A 22,603-nucleotide genomic window follows, 5' to 3' on the forward strand; every position below is an offset into this window, starting at 1 on the left:
AAGGTAATATAAAAGGTTGCTAAGAGTGGCCTGTTTTTTAGAAAGTCTGCTAGTACACAGTATTTATATAATATGTGAGTTTTTGTTGATTCTTGTGACCCATGCACCGCAAATGAACTTCAGTCCAATAATTTAAATGACGTGCAATCGCTGTTTGCTTTATGCTGCACACTGTTTTTGGATTACTGTTACCATGTATCTGGTTTAAACTTAGAGTAGTGCTCACTCTTATTGTAAGTACTCATGTTTCTGTTGTGCAAATCTTCTAATTATTACAGGTCTCTGATTCTCTTTAATCATTTATATATTTACATTATAATGGAGTGCATGTTACTGAGCTTTGGCTTTGCGCATGACATGAACATTAAACATTGAGGTTGAAGTTGCTGCTTGCTAACAAGCTGTCTGCCCATTTCTTTCACTTCCCCGTGGACAGATAGCACAACACGACGGAGCTTCCAGGGAAGTGAGCAAAGGGAAGTTTAGCTAACATATGAGAGTACTTGAGAACACTGAATCATGCGTGGATGACAAAGAGATTAACAGCTATTGGAGAAAAATAGCACACCCACAACTGATATATTGTAAACTCTCACGCTTGTCTGGATACTTAACAGTCATACACACCAGCCTTAAATTCCCCTTTCCTGTTGTTTTGCAACTGTTCTGCACGCTGCCATTTTAAGTCTGAATCAGATACAGAGGAAATGCTGTTTTGTCCCATTCTTGTTTTTTACCCGTTACTCTCTTACTCATTTGAGAGTCATTCATTAGGAAGATATTTTCTCCTTTGCATGGCAGTAGTAGAGCCCTGCCCATTACTGCAGCCAATGATGTTTTGCTCTGTTGTGATGTGCTCCCATCTGGTTTCCAGTGAAAATGCATCACTCCATTAACATTGCCTGTGATCTAGAGGATGCTTTAATCTAAGAGTATAAACTCCACTTAATTACATCCTCCAAAAGAGCTCTATTAGTATAATGCAATCAAACAGGGAGTACATCCATTTTGGCAAGTCAAACATGATCAAATGAGTCTTGAAAGTGTTTACTTTCATCTCCTGATCAGATCATAGAATCATATTTAGGCGTCCCATGTTCCAAGGCCTTGATTGATACTTGTGTTTTTGTGGGTAAAAATAAGATGCATTGGTGGTATATTTCTATGTGGCAAAAACAACCATAACAATTGAGTTTAGGAGAGTCTAAACAGATTCTCTGTGTGTTACACTGATGACTTTATGCTTGACCTTTCAAGTCTCTCATTTTATAACCTCCAGCCATATTCATAATTGCTCTCTGTGTGTGTCATGCCAGTTTCCATTTGTATAGCAGTATTTTTCAATGAATTTAAACTTCAAAAGTAAGTAAAATGCCCTGGTTTAAAATTATACACAAAGACTTTATTGTATAATAAATTGTGTCTACCAATTACTTTTGCCATGGTACCACAATAAAAAGACCAAGCATGCACACAACTGATGCAGTGTCACAATAAATAATCATGAGTTCTCGTAGTTACAGAACATGTTTGTTAATGATTCATGTCTAATAACCTCATGAAACAATCTTACATTTGTAGACAGGATAGCTGAATAGCATTCAGATGATACGTAGATAACAAAAAATCCGCAAACACAGGAAGAGAACAAAACATTCTTCAAATTACTTTAAATCTTTTATCATAAAATGAAGTGAGATGTTTGCTATCACGACAATGTTTGAGAAAAGATCGAGCTTGAAATTTTGTTTCATACAGTTAATATCAGTTTACGTTTAGATTATTTTTTACATATTTCTGTGATAGAGTGAAGAACAATTAGTTTCATTAAATAAATCAAGTGTATGCAAAGAGGCTGTACTTACCAAGTTGACTTCTGTGGCATGCTGCATGATCGAGCCATTCATCTCTTATCGAAGGGCCATGTTGTTCAGTTTGTGGGTTTCGGCTTTTTAAGGTCTGACCACTAAAATCATCCACAAGCATCAGTTTCTTCAGGAGCAATTTGGTGACAGGCTGTGCACTTTCCAGCATGTTGCCACTCCATGTCACAAGGCAAAAGGGATGACTAAATGACTCAGAGATCATCATATTAACATTTTGGATCCATTCATGGGAAACTCTCAAGATTTTAAGGTCCGATTTTAATGAGATTTTGAAACCATTGGATTTTAAAAGTGAAGTGATAAAGACTTGCAAAATCAAAGGCAACGATTCCACCTTTATCAGGCTTATTCATTAAGACAGCTTTCCTAATACTATGGTTTTTCCAAATAAATAAAAAACTGGTGTTGTATGCAACAGTCTGCAAAAACTCTCCTGCTTTTGCAATTAAAGCTCTCCCTAAAACAGATGGGTGTCTGTGGAGTCACGAACTAAAACTGTGTTCAACTGATTTCATCAGAGGGTTGAACTTGTTTCTAAAGACATTCTAAGATATTTACATATCATATAAAAAAGAAGGTCTAATAAAGCGCATCTTTAGTCTCATATTCATCCTTTAGAAATAGGGTGGTATCATCTGCCAGCTTACTGGTGATAATGGGACCAGAAGTGGATCTATGAACTCACTCACACTAGGACAGCTGACTGTGAGCTCATAATATCTTCAACACATTTCAATTTGCTTTGCAGCTTTCAGTAGGGTCATGCTTTCAAACTAGCTGCACAACCTAAAATCACCTCTTTTTGATTTCAAAGAGACAGAAGTCGTACTTCCCAAGGTGCGACCTGCATCGACCAATCCACTCAGTCATGCTGGTTTCCATGACCGGTGCAAAAGTATTGAATTACTGTGAGCTAAATAATTAAACTGAGATTTCACGGCACTTATCAGTGATATGGGTGTTCATGTTTTTCATCACCCAAATTGTATGAGTCACTATAACTTATAGTTGAAGTGTTTGAGTACCATTCAGCTGAAACGACACACTGACTTTACTGGATGGGCCTGGACCCCTGAGGCCCATCCATAACACCAACACTGGTCCCTGAGTCACTATAGAGGTAAGTGACCCATGCTTCCCAGTTTCTGTGCTTACTTTATAAAGAAATAAAGATAGCTTCTTAAAGATTTTTACAAAGCTCTACAGTTAATCCATCTGTGCCAGGAGAATTTTAATTTTTCCCCTTAAATCTTTGCATGATTATTTAATATTGTTAAGTGAGTCCATAAAAGGAGTAACTTAAAGTTTTTCACTGATTTTGTTTTTAAAGAAGAATTTTGAATATGGTCTTCAGTTATATTACTCTTGACGTTTAATTTTAAAATATTTTTTTCCTTTTTATTTCAAGTTTAAGAAAGATACATTCTTCTTCCTTTTCTAGCCATTTTTTCAGTAATGAATAAAAGCTCCTTCAGCCCTTGAAATATAAATGTTTTTATACTTAAGTTGTAAATCTTTTAGATTTGTCTGTTCTTCTAATGATAGATTTTCTTTTTTTTTTATGTTGTTGGAGCTTTTATAAACTATTTTCTAAGTTCGTAATCTTCATCAATTCTTCCTACGTGAATTTTGTATAATAACTGTATTCTATAAATTCTGTATTTTATTTATTTATTTATTTGTATTGCTTTTTATTATATTATTATATTATTTTTATTAAGTTTAGTGACTCGTCCATTAAAATTTAGTTGTTAAGTTGTTTATTTCAATAAAAATAAGTTGATGATCTGAAAGTGGAGCTGAGATTATATCATATTTGATTTCTGCCGTTATATGAACCGATGTTGTTCAGCAATTAATCGATTATCTTTGCTTTATTTACGTTTTGTTGCTGTAATTGCGTTGCTTTCTTCTTGTACGTAATATCCGGCGCTAGTGCTGAACTTCCTGTTTTCTTCCACATCAATACAACAATAATGGCGTCTTGTAGCGAGGTTAGCGCTTTTTCCTTGTTATTTGTATTTTATTTAGGTTTTTTTTTAATGGATAGTGGATACGGTAGATGGATGTAACTCGTTAGATTGCGATGTGTCGTGTTGCTGACAGAAGTTGTGTTTCTTCGTCGTGTTTGTTGGTTAAAATGTCGTGTTTTGTGTACGAGGCTAACGGGAATTAAAGCGGCTAATAAGCGTTAGCTTTCTGACTGTCAGTTGTTCTCAGGCGTCTCTTCTTCATTGAACAGTTTGAATTAAAACGTTTTACTTGTCTTTGTCTTTGTTAGCAGGAGCCTGCTGCAACTGCCGAAGAGGAGCCGACTGAAACCGTCACGTCCCAGAAGAGAGAAGCGAGACTACGAAAATTTCGAGAGCTGCATTTCAAACGGGTGAGCTATTTAACTTCAAAGCTTCAGTCAAATGTGTCGTAAAATCACAGAAACCTCATGTTTAACCGCATGGTCAGCAAATTGGGGTCCCAAAGGCCGGAATCGATCCACTGTAGTGTGCAAACCAGTGGCATGTGAAAAACAAAGCTTGAATATGACCAGTATATCTCAAACATATCTCTCACGAATGATATCGAATCATCTTGAGCCCAAAAAAACATTCCTGTCACAAAGCAGAAGCTCACAAGCACAACAGCTCTATAAAGATTGGGCAAAAAAGGACTTGATTAATCATACAGGGTAGTGACAATAACACAGTCATAAAGATGTTTGCAAAGCAGGTAATTTCTTTATTTTATATAAAACTCACTAACACATCCTGCTCACTATTTGTTAATATAAGCAAATATATCACAGATAGAGACTTCAGCAATCACTTTTTGGTGTGACACCGGCCCAATGGATGGCAGTTGCAGTAAGGTCATTAACTAACCCAGTTTTTCAATGAAACTCACTGCTGCTCCTAGTGTCGTGATGGTGTGATTAATGTGGATAAAGTGAGATCTGCTGTTGAATATTTGTTTTTTAAAAGAAAATCTAAGGCTGTTCATCGGTTCTTGTTTACAAGAGAAGAACTTTTCTTCTAGTAAGGAAATAATGTTTTTAAACTTGGGCTGCTGGTATCAGTAGTAATTCTCTGGACCATGCAGCCATTATAACACCCCCCAGTGCACTTGGAGAGTAATCAGGGCATAAAGAACAAAAATAAGCTTAAAAAACAAACAAAACACAAACCCCCCCGTTTTTTTTAAAAGCTTATTTGCTGAAAGTTTAACTTCTAAAGGCGTGTTTACAGCAACTCAAAGTAGAGCTCTTTTGGGGAATTGTGGGACTGAACGACAAGTTCAAAACACATTGTTATTGAATTGTAGGTTTCCAACAGTAGATATGTTAATGTACTATAACAGAAGATGTCTCTGTAAACATCTTCTTAAGATAAGTACTGTGTGTTACTCTTACTTTTCTTACCCATTTTGATCAAATTGGGCCAGGTGTGACCCATGAAATGAGGTATAGAGGTTTACAGGTGTATTGTATTTTAGTTTTTTCCCTTTTTTTCTTTCATGCAGCTTCTCCTCAAACCTGTCATTTGTGTTATTTGTCACTGCAGAATGAAGCACGTAAGCTCAATCACCAGGAGGTCGTGGAGGAAGACAAGAGGTTGAAGCTGCCCTCAAACTGGGAGGCTAAGAAAGCCCGACTGGAGTGGGAGCTTGCTGAAGATGACAAGAAAAAGGTATTTCAATTTTTCAGTAGTCCTGGGTTGGTACACTGGATGTACTGATATACTGGTCCTAATTTCAGGCTAATTAAATACCATCATACCGAAGAACATGCAAAATCCCCACCAGGACTCTTAAAGTGATTTTTAGGTATCCACGACAGCTGTATTAACTGCATCCTTGTCAATCTCATATCATTACTAGTGCAGTTGCCCCAAAGTCTAAAGTGAATCACCTCCAGGCATTGTCAGAAAATTCTGTTTCTCTTCTATGTAGCACAACATAACGTGTTATCTCATTACCCAAAAATACTGTGGCAGTTTTATGCTGGATTTACTAGAATCACAATATCTAAAAGTTTTGCGGTGGTGCAGCTGAATTTTTCCCAGTTTGAGTTGATTATTAAGTATCGATTACTGATTCAGGAGTGTGCTGCTCGTGGGGAGGACTATAACAGAGTGAAACTGCTGGACATCACTGCTGACGATGCAGAGAGGTGGGAGAGGAAAAAGAAGAAAAAGAATCCCGACACAGGATTTGCAGGTCGGTTGTTCCACTAAAGACAGATGCAGATTATTTTCTAATGACTCTATTCTTCTATTTATTAATGGCAAAAAATGTGTTAGAAAGCTGAGTCGGAGAAGGATGAGTGACAGATGACTTTATCATCTACTTGTGCAGTCTAACATTTTATAGTGTGGTTATTAGACTAATTGGTTAAACATGCCATCATAATAGCAGTGGTTGCAAAGCTGTAGAAACTAGCCACAACATGACCCTGCGTTTGTGTTAGTGTCATCGCTGGCACTTAAAAAAACAAAGAGGAAATAGTGAACAGCGACAAAAATCTGTGGTCGATCCCATTAAAGATTTGCTCATATTCGCCTACACGGTAATGTTAAGGTGTCAGTAAAATATTTGGCAGCAGGAAAAATGTAACAGGTCTGCCCAGATTTAACCAGCAGAGTGATCATAGACAGTTGCACAGCACTCGCGGTGCATTTAATTTTCACATCTTAGACTTTAAAAAGCTTTTACAGGCAGTGGACTTCAGTGTGCTGGTAAAAGCTGAATGATTTTCTCCTGGAAATTTGAGTTAATGTATAGAAGCAAATATCAGCGAGTGATTCTTCATTATGTCCAAGACTAAGATATTTTTTTCCACTATTTATTTAGTTAAATATGTCATATTTAGCAACAATGTTAGCTTCACCTCCTAATGGATGTAACATTTTTAGTCCCTTCTTTGCTCAGAGTTGCTATAAAAAAAAAATCCTAAATCACTTATAAGCTGAAATTCCTCTTGTTGGTACTTTCTAGGCTAACGTAAGACCTCTCTGAGGTCTTTCTAAGGAGACTAGGAGCACACCCTTCTATTTACTTTTTGTCAGCATACACAGAAACTCTGCAGCTGACCTGTGTTGTGTTCTTTGGAAGAGCCAGACTGTCACCAACCTACCAAAAAATGTCTGTTTGAATCAAGTTTGAAGCTCAGGCTAACAGCACCACCTTATTTAGCTTGAATCCTAAAAGAATTCTAATCTGATTGCATGATTCTCATCCTCTTTAACGTCCAGCATGATTGCTGAACAATGTTTAATACGGTGTAAAAATAGACCACGTCTAATGATTGTATTGGCTGAGGAATCCTTTTGCAGATGTTATAAGGTGATCAGATCAAACAGCTTTATTTTAGCCGTGGGCAACCGTCTTGTCACGCCAAAGAGCCTCAGTCCAATCGTTTACTAGATACTTACTTAACTTAATTTACTCTTGAGAAAGTGGTGCACCGTGATTCTCGTCTTCTGTTTAGTTTCCAATTTCTTTATCACAAAAAATTCGAGTGACATAGATGAATGAAAGATGCTTTGAGCCGACATTACAGCAAAATGTAGGGAGCCAGCTTCTTACGGAAATGCTTGTCTTTGCTATTTGTACCATTCTTTCTGTCCATTTTGGTGCTGGTTTGATTTTTCTGACTGTTTGGTAGCCGTTACTTTTCATCACACCATCTGTACTTTTTCATTGATGGCAAGGTTTAGTGTAGCTCCTATTGGAAGAGTTGGAATAGAAGGTGAATGCCTTTGTGGATAGCTTTTATCTTTACCAGGATCTTTGTGACTAGGAACAACCTTTAGCATCAGGAAGCTTTGTGAACACAGATCCTGGCCTTACCGTGTCAGACTGCTCCTGCTTTAATCTGCTGGGAAAAAAACATTTGCTGTGTCTCCTAAATATGGCTGCCATGTGTGGCATCAAAACCTCCCCTGAATTAAAACCTCTGGGGAGAAAATAATCAGCAGAGGGGCTTCAAAAAAAAAGGGAGGGGGGGGCTGACGTGGAGAGATGCCTCTTCAGCCCTCCTTAACAAGCCGCAGATTGTGATTGCTGAGCCTCGTGCCTGCTTGCTGTTTGTTCCACTAATTATAACTCTTTTTCTTTTTTCCTTTCCTCCTCTCACACACAAACGCACACATGATGGACTACAGGATATGCAGAAGCCCAGTTCCGGCAGTACCAGAGGCTTACCAAGCAGATCAGGCCAGACATGGAAAATTACGAGAAGCAAAAGGAGGAAAGGTGAGTTGGGCCTCCGTCAGACCCCAAGCAACCTCTGTATTCTCCAGCCAGGTGGTGAGTGGCTGCTGGCAGGGGAAATATGAACGTATAGATATAGAGGCACACAGCACCTTACTGAAAGCTTCTTTAGTTTGCCTGGAAGGCACCAACTTGTTTGCAAAGACTCAAAATCACAGAACTGGGGACGTTTGCGTTCCCAGTACACCCTCCACTGGCATTCATCGTCGTCACACAGGAAGTCGCTGCAGTATAGCGATAGTTGCTGTCGCTTGGACAATACCACCACATCAGTCTCCCACCAAAAATTGTGGAAACTGGCCGAAGCAATGCCAAAATGGTAGCTGACGTTGATTTTTTTTTTTTTTGCACATCACCATGTGACAGGGAGAAAACAGGGAATTGGAGCGACAAAAACGAGGCCCATTGTTTTACAGATTTACTACTGGCGCATCTTTGTAGTAAAACCCCCATTAAGGGCATCACTGCATCTTGGAACCAAAACTAGAAGAAGAAGAAGAATCCTTTTAATTGTCCCAGATGGGGAAATTTGGGTATAACAGCAGCAAGAAAGACACATATACAAACAAACAGTATACAAGACACAGAACAGAAACATAAACAATTTTTACATATTTACATCAAGGACAATGGTTACCAAAAACAGAGTACTGTACCATTATTAAATTAAATAAAATTAAATGAAGTTAAGAGGCAAAATCTGGTTATAGTGTGAATCGGTTGATAAAATAGTGCAAGTTACAGCGCTGATGTAAACATCCGTGTTTGTTGGGAGCAGTTCTGATTGTACAGTCTGACAGCTGCAGGGAGGAAGGACCTGCAGAAACGCTCCTTCATGCATCAAGGATGCAGCAGTCTGTCACTGAAGGAGCTCTGCAGTTCAGCAGCATTGCATGGGGTGGGAGACTCTGTCCATCAGAGGTGTTATTTTGGCCAGAGTCCTTCTGTCTCCCACCACCTGCACTGGGTCCAGGGTGCATCCCAGAACAGAGCTGGCCTTCTTAATGAGTTTATCCAGTTATTATTAACTAACGTATGTTGCAAGTTAGATTTTGTACGTTGATTCAAATAAATATTACATTTAACTGACTAGCACTTCTGGAGTCTTAAGATTAATCCGGTTACACAGACCACTCAAATTATGAAGAAATGTCCTTGGGAGTTAGTTTTACGAATTTCCTCTAACAGTGTAATAAAAATGATGCATGAGGAGGTCTTTCTGTGACCCGAACTGTGAAATTTCCAGTCAAGTAAAATTAATTGAGAAAATGAAGCTTGGTGATATTGATCTATAACGCCCGCCATCATGTGTGTGCAAAGCATTTTCTGTATATTAATTTGCATATCCCCGATTTGCCCTGGGCGATATGTTAACGTAGCTGCACACTCCAGAAATAATTTAAAGATTTATTTTTTTTAATGTGGAGAATGCGCACCAAGGTCAGAGAGGAATTCACTGCCCTGGAGGTGTTTTCCAGACTGTAAAAGCCGCCACATGCAGAACCATGAAGGATGCACCATCACGACTGGCCCCAAAGCAACATCATCTTCCCTCATTGGGATGTGCATAATCACAATGATGGGATAGAAAAGTGGATTTAGGAATGTTAAAGTGCCGATTATCTGTGGTTATGCATTTCTAATTGTTTTGCTGGTGCTCCACAGCGGTGAGGACTTCCACCCCACGTCCAATAGCCTGATCTACGGCACCCATGTTCCCACAAAGGATGGCATTGACCGCATGGTGGAGGATGTTGAGAAACAGTAAGTCACACTTTTCACGAAAGCAGTTCCCTATCCACTTCTGACCATCTCTTAATTTTATATCTACACCAGCCTGATTCACGGGGCAGACCGCTAAGATAAACCTCTGTACCCACTGATGCTCTGTGGTTACACAAAATCAAGCATGTGACGTAAAACAGAATTTTATCCACCTGTGGCAGTGTGGAAGAAAAGCCAAGCACTGATTTGGTTAAAGCTTGGTTATTATGATTGGTTTGCACCATCAAAGCTGCACAAAATGTTTGTTTTGTCTCTGGATGACCGTGGGTTCATGTCAGTTAAATCCCTGCTTCCCAATGCTGGCACACCACAAACGCAGTGTGAAGATAAGCAAAGGCAATGGGAGGCAATCTCTGAGTGGAAGAATTCAACCCCGGACCATAAATTCTGGTCCAAATGAGGATAGGAGGCAGTTCATTATCTGCCACCTTCTGACCAAGGTTTAAACTGAGTTTTCAAATACTGGGAAGTTCAACCTGCTAAACTGAACATAATCGTAACCAAGCTGGCAGGGTCACGTCTTGTTATGCCAGGAAGAGGAGGTGATTGGTTGTGCAATTTGACAAGAAAGTTTGAGCAATAAGTTGGTGACAAGCAGCGGGCTGCTAACTGCCTATGAAAGCTCTGTTGTGCTGCAGTCACACCGAGGAAAACAGTGGTTGGAGACCGGAGCACAATCAAGATACTGCTAAATAGTTGCTTCAGAAGACTGGGACCAGGTGTCGTGTTCAAAGCAACTTTTATGGTAATAAGACAAAGTTTGTTTGTTTACAGCCCACGAGTAAAGGGTCAATTACATGCAGTCTGTTTGTGATAATACAGAAATTAACTTTAAAAAATGTGAAATTTGTTGCTTGTCTTCAGACACAGAAAGTCACATCAAACTTCCAGAACCTCAGAGATTTGAAACAGAACTTCGAAAATGCCTCAAGAAATCGTGATGTAGTTTCAATCACTTGAGATCCATCAAAAACAAGATGCACCCGTTGGTGAAATGACTGTACAAACTCCATGACTGTACAAAGTCCAACTGCGATTGTTTGTAGATGGGTTGCCTCACACTGACGAGCATGCAACGTCTTCAGCCTCTGGGTGACCTGTTTCTTGCTGCAGCTGCTTGTAGTCAGTCTCCGAATGTGAAAAAAATCAGTGCGGTGACAACAAAACCACCAGCAACAAAGTTGCCATCCTGTTGTTAATGTGACCGAGCCATTGCTCGTCTCATAAGTGACCGTTGGTTCTTGATATGATAATCATAACATCACATGTGACATCCATGAGCTATGATGCTTTTATGTATTTCAAATGTTCAAATATGACATTGTTTTTTGGGGGGGTTTTGAAAATTGTTTGCAGCCAGTGACTGGATGTCTCCTCCCTTGAAATTCTCCAGCAGACCTGCAGAGCCTTGCAGATGTTTTCAGTTCAGAACTTTCAGACAGAACTGTGTTGAATAAAGTTTGGAGATCTCACAGATTAAATGAGTGTTGGCCAGTCTGTAAGTGACCGACTAGGTCACGTGATGGTGGAACCGGGTCATAGTCGGGGCACTGTCAAACCTGAACAGCCTGTGTGCACGGCTAAATGTCAGACAGATGGTGTGATGCTTTTGCAAAGCTTTATGATAACCACACTGGAGGCTACTTTAAGGTGGCGAGACAAAGAGGTCTAACAGTACCTTCTGCCTCACTCACTTTTAATGTCACTCAGCTGAAGGTTTTCTCTTTCCTCCAGAAATCTTTGACCTTTTTCTTACCCCGGTCTTCCCCCAAGCTCTTCTATATTTAAGACAGTCGAAGGACTGTGTTGGAGATGCAACTGCAGGGCATTAGACAAGGATTCGGTTGCCAGGGTATGACGCACAACAATGCTTTGAAGACAGGGTGGATGAGGAGTAGGAGCTCACAAATTGACAGTATTTTCCTCCGAGTATGTGCGCTAGGTTTTCCATCGCCACTCGGCTTGCCAAATTTAAAAATGCATGCTTCCAAATTATTGCCTGCAGCCAGTTATTGTTATTGGATCTGCCACAGTTGGAGGCCACGCCAGTTTATGAAAATGTCTCTAAGCTGCTTTTATTTTTGCTTTGTGTCAGGATTGAGAAGCGGTCCAAGTACAGCCGACGCAGGGCCTACAACGACGACGCCGACATCGACTACATCAACGAGAGGAACGCCAAGTTCAACAAGAAGGCGGAGCGTTTCTATGGCAAATACACAGCAGAGATCAAGCAAAACCTGGAGAGGGGCACAGCGGTGTAGAGCGTCAGGTCACTTTAGAGCTTCGCTTTTTATTTTTTCCTTCTTGCTTAAAGTCTGTGTTTATGAGCGAAAATGCAGTGTTGCCAGGTTTTTGAGCTGACATATGTAAAAAAATTTTGTTTTACTTGTACAGTATGAAAAGTCTGTCTCTGAACTCTTATTTTTTAATAAACCACTTCCAATTATCTCATTATCTTGCACACTTGTTTTTTTTTCCTGTGGCTGCTTCTGTGTGTGGTCTCATGACGAGAGCGATTTTGAGCGTGAGAATGAACTGTTAACTCACCATTGAATCTCTTTGGGGGCATGTTTAGCACAGAATGTCAGCCAACAGGGTTTCAGCGTAGGTGCACGAAGAGAACGGGACGCGGAGCAACAGTTGGGTAATTCAATTTATTGCTTTTATCATCTGCATCTTGCCACTAACTTCCCCAGAGCAGATATGTGAACACAAAGCCTTGTGACTTCAGAGCAGACATGCAAACAGCTTTCCATGCCTGAACGTAGGGTCACTGTGCCCTCTACTGGATAAGCAGCGACAGGACAGAGCCAGAAGGGTTAAATGACATGAAATGTGTCCTTACTTGAAATTTATTTTATTTGGATGAGTTAGACCCTTAAAGGAAATTTATGAGATCTTCTTAAACACAATGCATGTTTATGTTTTGCTGATGAAAAGCAGGGGAAGTCTTCAGATTTTCCTTTTGATATCTGACTTGCTGTTGGTGTTCAGGTTTAAGAAGTCTTATCTGATTAGCCTGAGGACACTGGCTGTAGAAACGTTGCATAAATTCAGTTGTGTCTGACACTTTTGATTCATTCACAGCCAACCGACAGTTGGTGTGTCCTATAAAGCAATACTGATTTAAAACTAAGGCACAACTGATGCCAGTGTCTGCTCATAAAGGTGGGGGGAGATCATTGAGTCACGCAGAAATGTCAGGATAAACCTGTCTTCTCACCTTTTCCTGTTAAAACAAGCTCAACGCTTGCTTTGTGTGTCAGTACTAAGTAATCAGCAGTATCTCCCATCAGTCATTAATCACAATTACAAGTCAGCTTACAGCCAGAGACTGTTAGTCTGGCAGTAAGGCGCTCAAAGCGGTGAATCCACCTTTGAATATCTGAGTATCAAGCTCAGATTTACCAGTATCGCACTGCTATTTATTATATTTTGCCTGGAAAATATTAAATACATGTGCAAACATACTTTGAAATACATTAGGCACATCCTGAACTGTTCTCCAACACCACTATTTAAAATGTAGCTCCAAGAACATCCCCTTAAGAAAGTTTTTGCATTCAAAGTTGGCTGCCCATGGTGCTTACCCTGCAGGGTGATAATACTCCATCACCCTTTGCAGTGTAAAAGAAAAACTACACTACAAAAATGTCTCACCCATTGGAAGCCAAATCTAGTAAGTCAGGCCTAGTCAAGTAAATGTACAGCATTATAACTAGAGGTGTTAACCTGGGCTAAAACAGAACAAGTGGAAGTGTCATGTCATGCTATGTTACAACAGGTACAGATTTATCAATAACTGTTCTAAAAGATTTTATTTTAATGCTCAAGGTTTTGGAGATGCACTTTTTGATCTGCGTTACCACTGCTTGAATCAGCTGAACAAATCAGATCTGACAATTGAGGTCAGGAACCTTCTAGAAGCAGGCCTTTATATAACCAACCTTGCAGGCAGTGGAAATGCTGACACTATGTGGCTATTTCAGATACTGCAGGTCACTTTCCAGCTGATTTCCAACTACTAAACCCTTGGGGGTTTAAGAGGGGAAAAAAAAGAAATTACACAAGTCTCTTTGGCACTGCTGCGCCTTCACGTATGAAAGGACGTCCAGAAACAAGTATTATGTGAAATAACTTTATTGAGTTTATAAACATCACAAAAAACACAAGGAAACAAAAAAAATAAAAATAATCCCACCTGAACGATTCTTCACTTCTTCCCACAAATCTTTAACATCTGCAAGAAAACACCGATGTGTGAACATCTCATATGTACAGTATATACAGCATGTACAGTGTCCATGTGCTCTGCCCCGCGAGTGCGGGTTTAGGTATGTTTGCGTGCACTCGAGGATTGGCCTGATCTGACTGGGATCCACTGGCCGTAGGGCTTCCTACGCTCCACGCTGTCCACTCGGGGAGTTACCTTTGCTGTAGGAGGAGCTGCAGCTGTTGGCTTAGCAACAGAGTTCTGAAAACAAACAATTTTTATTTTATTATCACGAGTGATTCAGAGCAGTGTGAAACAAAGGAAGACTCACTTTAGTTTAGGTCACTTACGTTAATGCTGAAAGCAATTTTTCCTTTCTGGGACGACCTTGGGCTGGAGACGTCATCAGGCTCCTCCTGTGTGCCCTGTTGAAAAACAAGGACAACAAGTAGTTACTCACAAGCCCCAAACTGGAGGCAGAGTGAGCTTTGACAGTTTGTGAAGGTCATATTAGATTAACTGCTTCTAACACAGTTAAGCTTTTCTACTGCGTAGGTAGGTATAACTTCCAACAAACTACAGCTCTCATGCAACCCCCAAACACTTAATCCAAGCTTCAAGGTAAGACCTTGAAACAGAATCTCAAAACAAATTATTAAAAAAAATAATAATAATAAAAGGAAAAATATACAGTTGCAGAATGGTGGTCACGCAGCTTTCCCAGCCCCTTAGCACACACCATGTGTACCAACTTATCTTTGGTATATGGAGAGGAGTTCTTCATCTGTTTTTAGCTCTATAATGCAGTCCACACACGTGCGCTCCATCAGCGAGTGGAGGGCTCTGCTAAATAAACAACCCACTTCAACTGCAAGCATAAATACATTTGTAATATCAAATTTTTACTTCCTTTCTACAAGGTGAATCAGTAATAACACATCTGAGTTGGCTGTATCTATGTGTGCAATTAGCAAGTATCTAAAATGTGAGATGTGACATCTACATTTGCATTTATTTGGCCTCTAGTGGAGAAAATGCAGATTGTGAAGATTACAAGGAGTACATTTTGTTATCACCCAAGTCACATGACAGCCCTTTAATCCCAGGTGCCGATGAGTGAAGGAGACCACTGTCATGTCATCTATGAAGACAGGAATAAATAAAGAGCATGTGTTCCCCTCAAGGTCCAAAAGGTTAAACAAGACAGGAAAGTCAACAACACCGACCACAATATAGTCACAGCTATAAAGTCTGAGTGCTGAATCATTTAAAAACAATGCATTAACCTCTACCTTGTGATTAAAAGTTAGAGAGCACTGCTGTGCACAGGAGATATTTCTAAGCTTCTTCATATCCCTCGTCTTTATATGGAAAGAAAATGCACATCAAAGTCTTTAGAGTATTAAAAGCTCCGCCTTCAGTGAATGGCAGGTTCCACATACAGGTAACGTTTCCTGCCACACTCACCTGTGCTGCGGTCTTTTCGGAGCCGTGTCTCACCCTTTTCTTTGGCTCACGCTCGGGTTCTGACAGGATTGGTTTCACACTCTCAGGAAGTTCCAGTTTCTCCACTCCCAGAATCTTCATGGCGTTTGCCTTTGCAGCTTCGAGGAGTTCCCTTTTATCTGCTCGACACAAACCAAATGAAGAAATTTAATACGAGCATTATTACTGCTTGCTGCCAATTTCTGACATCAACTACAGAGCTTACCACACAGACTGAGGCTGACAGAACGTCCAACAGATCGGGATCGGCTCCTGGATGAGGATTGTGAAAATCTGCATCGATACTGGCTCACGCGGCCCCTGGACCTGCGGAAGGATGACCTGGATCGGGAAATTGAGCGGGACCTGGAGGGAGACCTGTACCGTCTGCGATGCGAGCATCTGGCTGGCGAGCGGCTGAATGAGCGAGTGTGGGCCCTGTAACAGCGGGGTGGGGAATGACTAGAACGACCTCTGCTGCGTCTGCTGTGGTCGTCACATCGACAGCGAGAGGAGCGTCTGTGGCAGCGGGGGTAGGAGCGTGACCTGGAGCGAGAAGACCTGCTCCTGGAAGAAGATGAGGACGATGAAGATGATGATCTGTAATAGCGTCTGCGTCTGTCGCGCCCTCTGTAAGAGCCTGAGGAGTGGCTGCTGTCATAGCTGCTCCTGGACACAGAGCGGGATATGGAATAGGATCGGGATGACCTGGGGCTTTTCTGGTCAAAGATCACATTGAGGCCATCGCTCTGGCGAGCACGGGCCATTTCGGAATGAGAGCCTGTTCCCTTGGCCATTATCTGGTCTTCTGTCAAAGGCTGGAAAGAGAAAAGAAAACCTGCATAAAAACGACAAGAAAAATACTAAAATTACTAAGCTTTTTTTTTTCCTCCCCCTCTCTCCTCCCCTGGTGCAAGTCCCTACTACTAGATTTACTAGCCCTGCGCAAATTTGCATAAATTCCCCTGAACCCAACACCCTGCTTTCACAGGCAAACACACCCCCTGCCCCCCAACCAGAAGAGATTCTGGTCTTTCCTTACCTGCAACCTACAATACACTATGGTAGTTTTTATGTGCAATATTTCTCATGCATGCCTGTCCATAAACATACATACACACACACACAGAGTACATATATTTATATAGCCACAACTTACATAACATGCATAAAGTCTAGTTATACACACACACACACACACTTTTCAATACACGTGTCCATATTTATGTTTCCAGACGTTAGTATAGTGCACTTTCTATACTGTGCTGTGTACAGTTTTTATTTTTGCTGCTTTTGTCTTGCACTGTCCACTTTTCTGCAATAACAATGCAGATTTTCCACTTGTGGGAATAATGTCGATTTGCTGCGTGCGCGCGTGGGCAACATTGCCATTTGTTTACTCCGATCCAAGGCCAAACCTCTGTTACAACCTTCAGAAATTCCTGCCAAATCGATACAAAAGACAGACATTCACAATATATGGGTACACAAGTCTGTTTTATTTCAGTGTTTCAAACTTTACAGCGTTTGCAGACCCAGTGTCCATCATCCCTGCATTTGGCACAGGTGAATTTCTGACATGTTGCACAGGTAAATCTGCTGCGATTCCTGTTGCGGCTCTCTTGCACCTGGCACTGCGTTGTCTTTACAGTCCCTGTCACAGCAGCTGCAGCAGCTTGCCTCTGTGCTAATATTTCCTTGTGCTGTATGAATCGGCAACGAAGTTCCTGAGCTAGAAGACTCAGAAACAATCTTCTTTTGCCTGTCCACCCTGTACATGCCTTGTACAAAATGTAGGCATTCACCACCGCTAGGTCCAGTATATTGCAGAAAACCGCTACTGGCCACCTGCGTGTTGCTGCTCTTACGGAATACATCCGCGCAAGTTGAGGAAGTTTACGCCGGACTTTATTCACTGTGCCCCTTAATGTCGTTTTGCGTTGCAGCAGTCTGTGCGACAGTGACAGTGAAATAAAGAAATTGTCCATTGTGACATTGCTCCCATCAAACAAAAACAGTTTCATGACTACGTTCTCTGCCAGCCTCTCTCCCTTCTGATCACTGGGGTCCTTTCCCCAAGTAAGGAGATGCACTGTAGACATATTCCTCTTCCGTGGAGGCATGTTGGTTTCTTGTTCCGTCTCCTTTTCAGATTCTTCTGAGGAGATATCAGTGGCCTGCTGGACAAATGAAACCTCTCCTCCATCAGTCTGCTTCGTCCATTTCCTGAAGCAAGGCCAAAAGCCTGTTGCGTGGAGAGGTTCTTCCTGCTGGCAGTGATACGGAGACCATCCTGATGTGTGTGTGATTCTCCTGCCTAGTCGGTCTGCATTTATGCACAGCGCTGTGCTGTAGTAATGCAATGCCAGTCATACACAGTCACAATGGAATAATGGAAGATCTGTGCTGAGAGTCAAGGAAGGTATGAATGTGTGCCTTTCATAATTGCAGGTCAGTCAATGTGTGGGATATTTTATATAGACATTTGTGACGGTTGTAACACAGAGGTTTGGCCTGTCTTGGATCTGAGCTACTCTGAGTAAACAAATGCATTATCCATTATCCTTGAGGCCTGGCACATTGCAGACCTCAAGGATAATGGGTGGTTGGCACAACAAAAGCTGGAGGAGAAACGAGCTGACGACCTGTGAAAAATCTCAGCAGGGATGATTAACACCTCAGAACTTGCACCAGAAAATAAAAAAGCCAGTAATTCTAGTAGGTGTTGGATTGAGGGAAGTTACGCAAATTTGTGCAGGTTTAGTAAATCTAGTGTTAAGTGATCAACACGCCTCAGTAATTTTAAATACTTTACTGGAACGAAGTCTTTTTAATGTGGCATTACCACCACTTTCTCAATGACCTAGAGAGAAAGATCCCTAGAGCAAAACGCGACTGCAGACTACTGGTAAATCACATTTCAAGGCAAGCTAAAACTAAAAACTGCTCCCTGAACATTAAACAGCTTATAAAAGGAATACTTTAAGTTACATTCTGTGTTAGAAACGTGTGTCAGCGGTTAAAGTCTATTAAAAGACAGCATAACCGTTGCATAACCACTCTGCTGCCCCTAGTGAGCAAAGCAGTGTTGTGTAACCTCACCGGCTAAACCGGCTTGAACTGGAAAGTTCCAGGTTGACGTAACCCTGAGCTAACGCGTCTCCATCGTTGAGCAACATTCGCAAATAATAACTTATCCACATCACTCAATTTGCATTAGTCACAACCTTTTTTGTTTGTTTGTTTGTTTTTAATCTGAAACCGTTTCGTGTAACTCTAACTTAAAAATAAAATAAAGCCAACGGCGATGTTTGTCTTACCAGTTCGACTGTAAGTAGAAGGTCTTCTTTCTGTTGAAGTCGATTCAAAGGGCAAACGCTGTGGCAAATTGTTGCCCCCCAGAAGTATATCAAAAGACGAAAAGCTGTCAGAGAAACTCAAAATGCTCGAATTTGTTGGTTTGTAGCCAATTAGCTCAGAAAAAAAGCGATAGTAGCGTCTTCCTCGAAGTTCACTCTTCCACCGTCGTCACTCTAATGTAGGCGGGGAGAGACCGCAGCGGGCTTTAAACCTGCTTCTGGAAATTTCCATTCACGTGATGTTCGCGACGATTGGATTCTTTTGAATGACTCGCGGGCTTAACGATTCTTTTTAGGAACAAAATAAGTCGAGTTATCTTCCCTTTAGCGGCTTCTGCTTTTTTAAATCTCCGCAATATTCATTCTTCCTTTAATCGTTGTTTATGAATCGTGCCATATTTGTGTTTCTACAATCAGTATAGGTTAAAAACAAGGTAAAAGAAACCGATTCAGCGGGTAACTGATACAGTTGGTGAAAATAATCAAATCGTTCAGGGCGACCGATAAACCCACTGAGAAAAAGGCGCATTGAGGGTTTTGTGTTTTGAAGGCCTCAGTGCTGCAGAAAAAGCTGCACACACAGTTCTGAGATGCAGTAAAAGCTATTATTTAAGTATTATTTATAGAGGAGTTTAATCCTGATACCGAGCAAAGATTAGGATGGATGTATTCAGTGTATTATGTGCAGGATAGAGTTTACAAATGAATTCGGCAATGATTATGATTTCATTATATTGCATTTAAACAAAAGCTTGCTGCAGCAAATAGCAGAGCATGATGCGGTAGGTGAAGGGAGGGGGGCAGTTTGGAGTTTCTAGAAAATTCACATAGACCTGAAAGATTACATTATATCTGCAGCATTATCATTGATAAAGGGATAAAAGATGCATCACAGCATCAGCAGGTTATTGCTGTATTACAAGTCTGAGTGGTGAGTAAACATAGACTAGACATCAGTGTGATTCTCCATATCATTTCATTGATACTCAACATAAACAGCCAGTAAATGGTCAGATGGATTACATAATACTTCAAATTTAACTGCATTTATTATACGGGAAGAAAACGGAATCCGTGAAGTGCAGAGGAATTATTTTGATATTACAAATTTACGACTTGTTCTAACCCAGTTCTTACTTAGCATCATCCATTTTGTTGGACTAAAAAAGAGTTGCAATGATTTGTATTAACCTATCCTTTCAAATAATGTTATATATTGCTATAGGTCTTTTGGTATTGGTTTACTTTGATAGCTGCTTGTTTCAGTCGAGGTTTCTTTTAGGATAAGGGATGGGAAATCCTTTAAACATGTTGGGGGGCCAAGCTTCAGCTGCTATAACTCAATCAAATGTGTCTTTGTTCTTGTTGAGTATTTGTTGAGTTGAGTAACTGATACTTTCTCATGTTTCTGATGTCTCCCTATCAGCGTCATTATCTTCCCTCCTCACTATTGCCCGTGTTTTATTTTGCTAATCTCTCTTCTGTTATTCATTTAGCTTTGCCTCTTTGTAACGTCTACCCCACCCACATTGGCTTGTCCTCCTATTGTTCGTTGTTTTGGTTTGTTTCTTTTTTTTTCCGCTTTTTTTTGGGGGGGCATTGGCCATCAAGTCTTTTCCCCTTTCTATCAGTCTAAAGAACTCAAATATCTGGGTAAAAAGGTGCAATTTCAGTATTATATTCGTTTTTCTACATTGTAAAGGAATGTTGCAGAAACTCAAGAAACCAGTCAGCACACATCTTCAAACTTAAGAGTAAATCAAATAAAACAAAATTTCAAAAAAGGCCTTGAAACTAATTATCCAAACTTTGTCCTACATAAAAGAGAAATTTTATTTTAAATAAAAAATGACAAATTTCACTATTTCCACATTTAATAGTATAAACCCAATAAGTTTTATGGTTTTTAGTGGAATAATAATTGTTTGTTTTTGTTGGCTTTTTAAATTGTATTTTAATGGTTTATTTTTGGCTTTTTGTACTTTGCCGTTGCATGTCAGGCCATGACTGAAGTCTTTCTCAGCAGGAAGGCTGTTAAAGTGACAAAAGACAATTAAAAATCTGCTTACATTCTCTAAGGCCATCCAGCGTAATTGAATTTAAGATATTATCAGTCAGCTGAATGGGAGTTATCATTGCGTCTTCAACCAGAATGGGTCTTCAACACCTTCTAGACTCTAGAAGGTGTTGAAGACCCATTCTGAAATCTTAATGAATGATTCTTTCATATATTCTCCTTCCGTGAACGGCTTCCCATGCTTGACTATTTGCTAAATGGCCATAAAACTTGCATAGTTGAATTTGCAGACTTCATCCACTTCTTCAACTGATTTTTCCTCAGATCAGCCTTCCGCTTCAGTTCTTCAGCTTTATTTCTCTCCCTCCGGGTATTGTTCTGCAAAGGCTGTGTTCAATGAGAGACTTGAGTATCAAAAAGCACCACTGAACACCACAGGAAATCATTCCTGCCTGTGGCCATTTCCCTGTACAACTCATCCACTTAAGACACTGTATACTGCAATAGCTACACCCTTTTTGCACACGCTCTTCTTCTTATTCAGCTATTTATCAATAAGTGACATAAATCTATATAAGTCATGTATATATTGTGTCTATTTCTTACTTAGTGTATTGTCTTTCTTTGTTACTGTTTATACTGGAGCACTGTAACCAAAATAATTTCCCCTAGGGATTGATGATTCTGAAATGAATCTGCCCGGGCATCATTAAATGTTTCATTTTCTTCAGATATTTTTCTTTCCTGACATTTCTCCATACTTGGCCTCCCTGGGGTTGAAAGTCTTGATATGCTTATTTTGAGCAACAAAAAATTAAATAGTCAAAGGAGCTTCAGTACTGAAGAAGCATCTCGGATGAGAGGTGAAACATCTTCAAGCAACTTAAAGAAGTCCAGACGCTTTTCTTTGCAAGCTCCTTTGACTACGATGACCTGGATGAATGAGAACCTTCACAGACAAAAAAATAAAAAAATAAAAAAATTAGAACTACAATTTAAAAAAACGTGTTTAAAAAAAAAAGAACTGACACAAATAAAATACACTTCAAATAAATTCTGATAATTTATTTTCCCAAGGAGCTGCATGTGACCCCTGTTCTAGAGGTCAGGAGGTTGTTATCACTGGCAGGAATCATTTACCGTATGCTTGACACCTCTACTGTCTGTTTCCTATGCAAATAATTTCACAACCTTACAGCTTCATTAACGACCCAGCCAACCTCCCTGCTCTCTCATAAAAGCCCAAGTGAAATGTGATGTTTATTTATGTTATATATACAGGATTTTCCTCTATCATGAGATGGAGGACTAGAAGATGAGTCTGGTAACAATTGTAGGTTAAAACGATGCCTTTCATATGCTGCCTTTTTTTGGAATACATAAGGATGAAAGTTTACCCAAAATGCACTTTTTAAAGTTCTCTCCATTGTATTATCAGAAAACAGCTCAAACACCCAGAGTACCAAGATTTGTTCCTGTTCCTCTGTGTCACAGACATTTAACTGGTGGAGGTTTTCTATTCAAACTGTGATATATTCCCTGATGTTGATGCTGAGTGTTGGAATCATTGCTTGGACTGTGATGCAGAGTAAAA

General features: G+C 40.2%; 2 protein-coding genes across 6 annotated transcripts; one reads left to right on the forward strand and one right to left on the reverse strand.

The window, feature by feature from the left end:
• The first annotated feature begins 3,768 nt into the window (after window positions 1-3,768).
• Window positions 3,769-12,386, forward strand: syf2 (SYF2 pre-mRNA-splicing factor). 2 transcript variants are annotated; one of them, XM_005922303.2, is made up of 7 exons: window positions 3,769-3,880; window positions 4,171-4,269; window positions 5,441-5,566; window positions 5,978-6,095; window positions 8,042-8,132; window positions 9,816-9,914; window positions 12,031-12,386. In XM_005922303.2, exons 1-7 carry the CDS (start codon window positions 3,863-3,865, stop codon window positions 12,194-12,196), a joined length of 717 nt encoding a protein of 238 aa, XP_005922365.1. In that variant the 5' UTR covers window positions 3,769-3,862; the 3' UTR covers window positions 12,197-12,386. The 2 variants fall into 2 exon arrangements, with proteins under 2 accessions (XP_005922365.1, XP_005922364.1); XM_005922302.2 differs by having other exon boundaries at window positions 3,794-3,880; window positions 4,168-4,269.
• Window positions 12,387-14,059: 1,673 nt separating this feature from the next.
• On the reverse strand, window positions 14,060-19,194 carry rsrp1 (arginine/serine-rich protein 1). 4 transcript variants are annotated; one of them, XM_005922300.2, is made up of 5 exons: window positions 18,954-19,194; window positions 15,860-16,451; window positions 15,616-15,773; window positions 14,499-14,573; window positions 14,060-14,409 (listed from the first exon to the last, which is right to left on the reverse strand). In XM_005922300.2, the coding sequence occupies exons 2-5, from the start codon at window positions 16,428-16,430 to the stop codon at window positions 14,266-14,268; spliced, it is 948 nt and encodes a 315-aa protein (XP_005922362.1). In that variant the 5' UTR covers window positions 16,431-16,451; window positions 18,954-19,194; the 3' UTR covers window positions 14,060-14,265. The 4 variants fall into 4 exon arrangements, 2 of the variants coding, with proteins under 2 accessions (XP_005922362.1, XP_005922363.1); XM_005922301.3 differs by having other exon boundaries at window positions 15,860-16,471; window positions 18,954-19,189; XR_006054402.1 differs by lacking the exons at window positions 14,060-14,409; window positions 14,499-14,573 and adding an exon at window positions 14,942-14,991 and having other exon boundaries at window positions 15,212-15,773.
• Window positions 19,195-22,603: the final 3,409 nt, after the last annotated feature.

The sequence above is a fragment of the Haplochromis burtoni genome, unplaced genomic scaffold, assembly GCF_018398535.1.
Source record: "Haplochromis burtoni strain Fernald_Lab_line unplaced genomic scaffold, NCSU_Asbu1 Contig_55, whole genome shotgun sequence".
In the NCBI taxonomy this organism is placed as follows: domain Eukaryota; kingdom Metazoa; phylum Chordata; class Actinopteri; order Cichliformes; family Cichlidae; genus Haplochromis; species Haplochromis burtoni.

Coding starts and splice junctions, on each gene's coding strand:
- syf2 (XM_005922302.2), top strand. Junction 5,567..5,977: donor CTGAAGATGACAAGAAAAAG/GTATTTCAATTT, acceptor TTACTGATTCAG/GAGTGTGCTGCTCGTGGGGA. Junction 8,133..9,815: donor GAGAAGCAAAAGGAGGAAAG/GTGAGTTGGGCC, acceptor GGTGCTCCACAG/CGGTGAGGACTTCCACCCCA.
- rsrp1 (XM_005922300.2), bottom strand. CDS start 16,430: ATGGCCAAGGGAACAGGCTCTCATTCCGAAATGGCCCGTGCTCGCCAG. Junction 14,574..15,615: donor CCGAAAAGACCGCAGCACAG/GTGAGTGTGGCA, acceptor GTTTTTCAACAG/GGCACACAGGAGGAGCCTGA. Junction 14,410..14,498: donor AAATTGCTTTCAGCATTAAC/GTAAGTGACCTA, acceptor GTTTGTTTTCAG/AACTCTGTTGCTAAGCCAAC.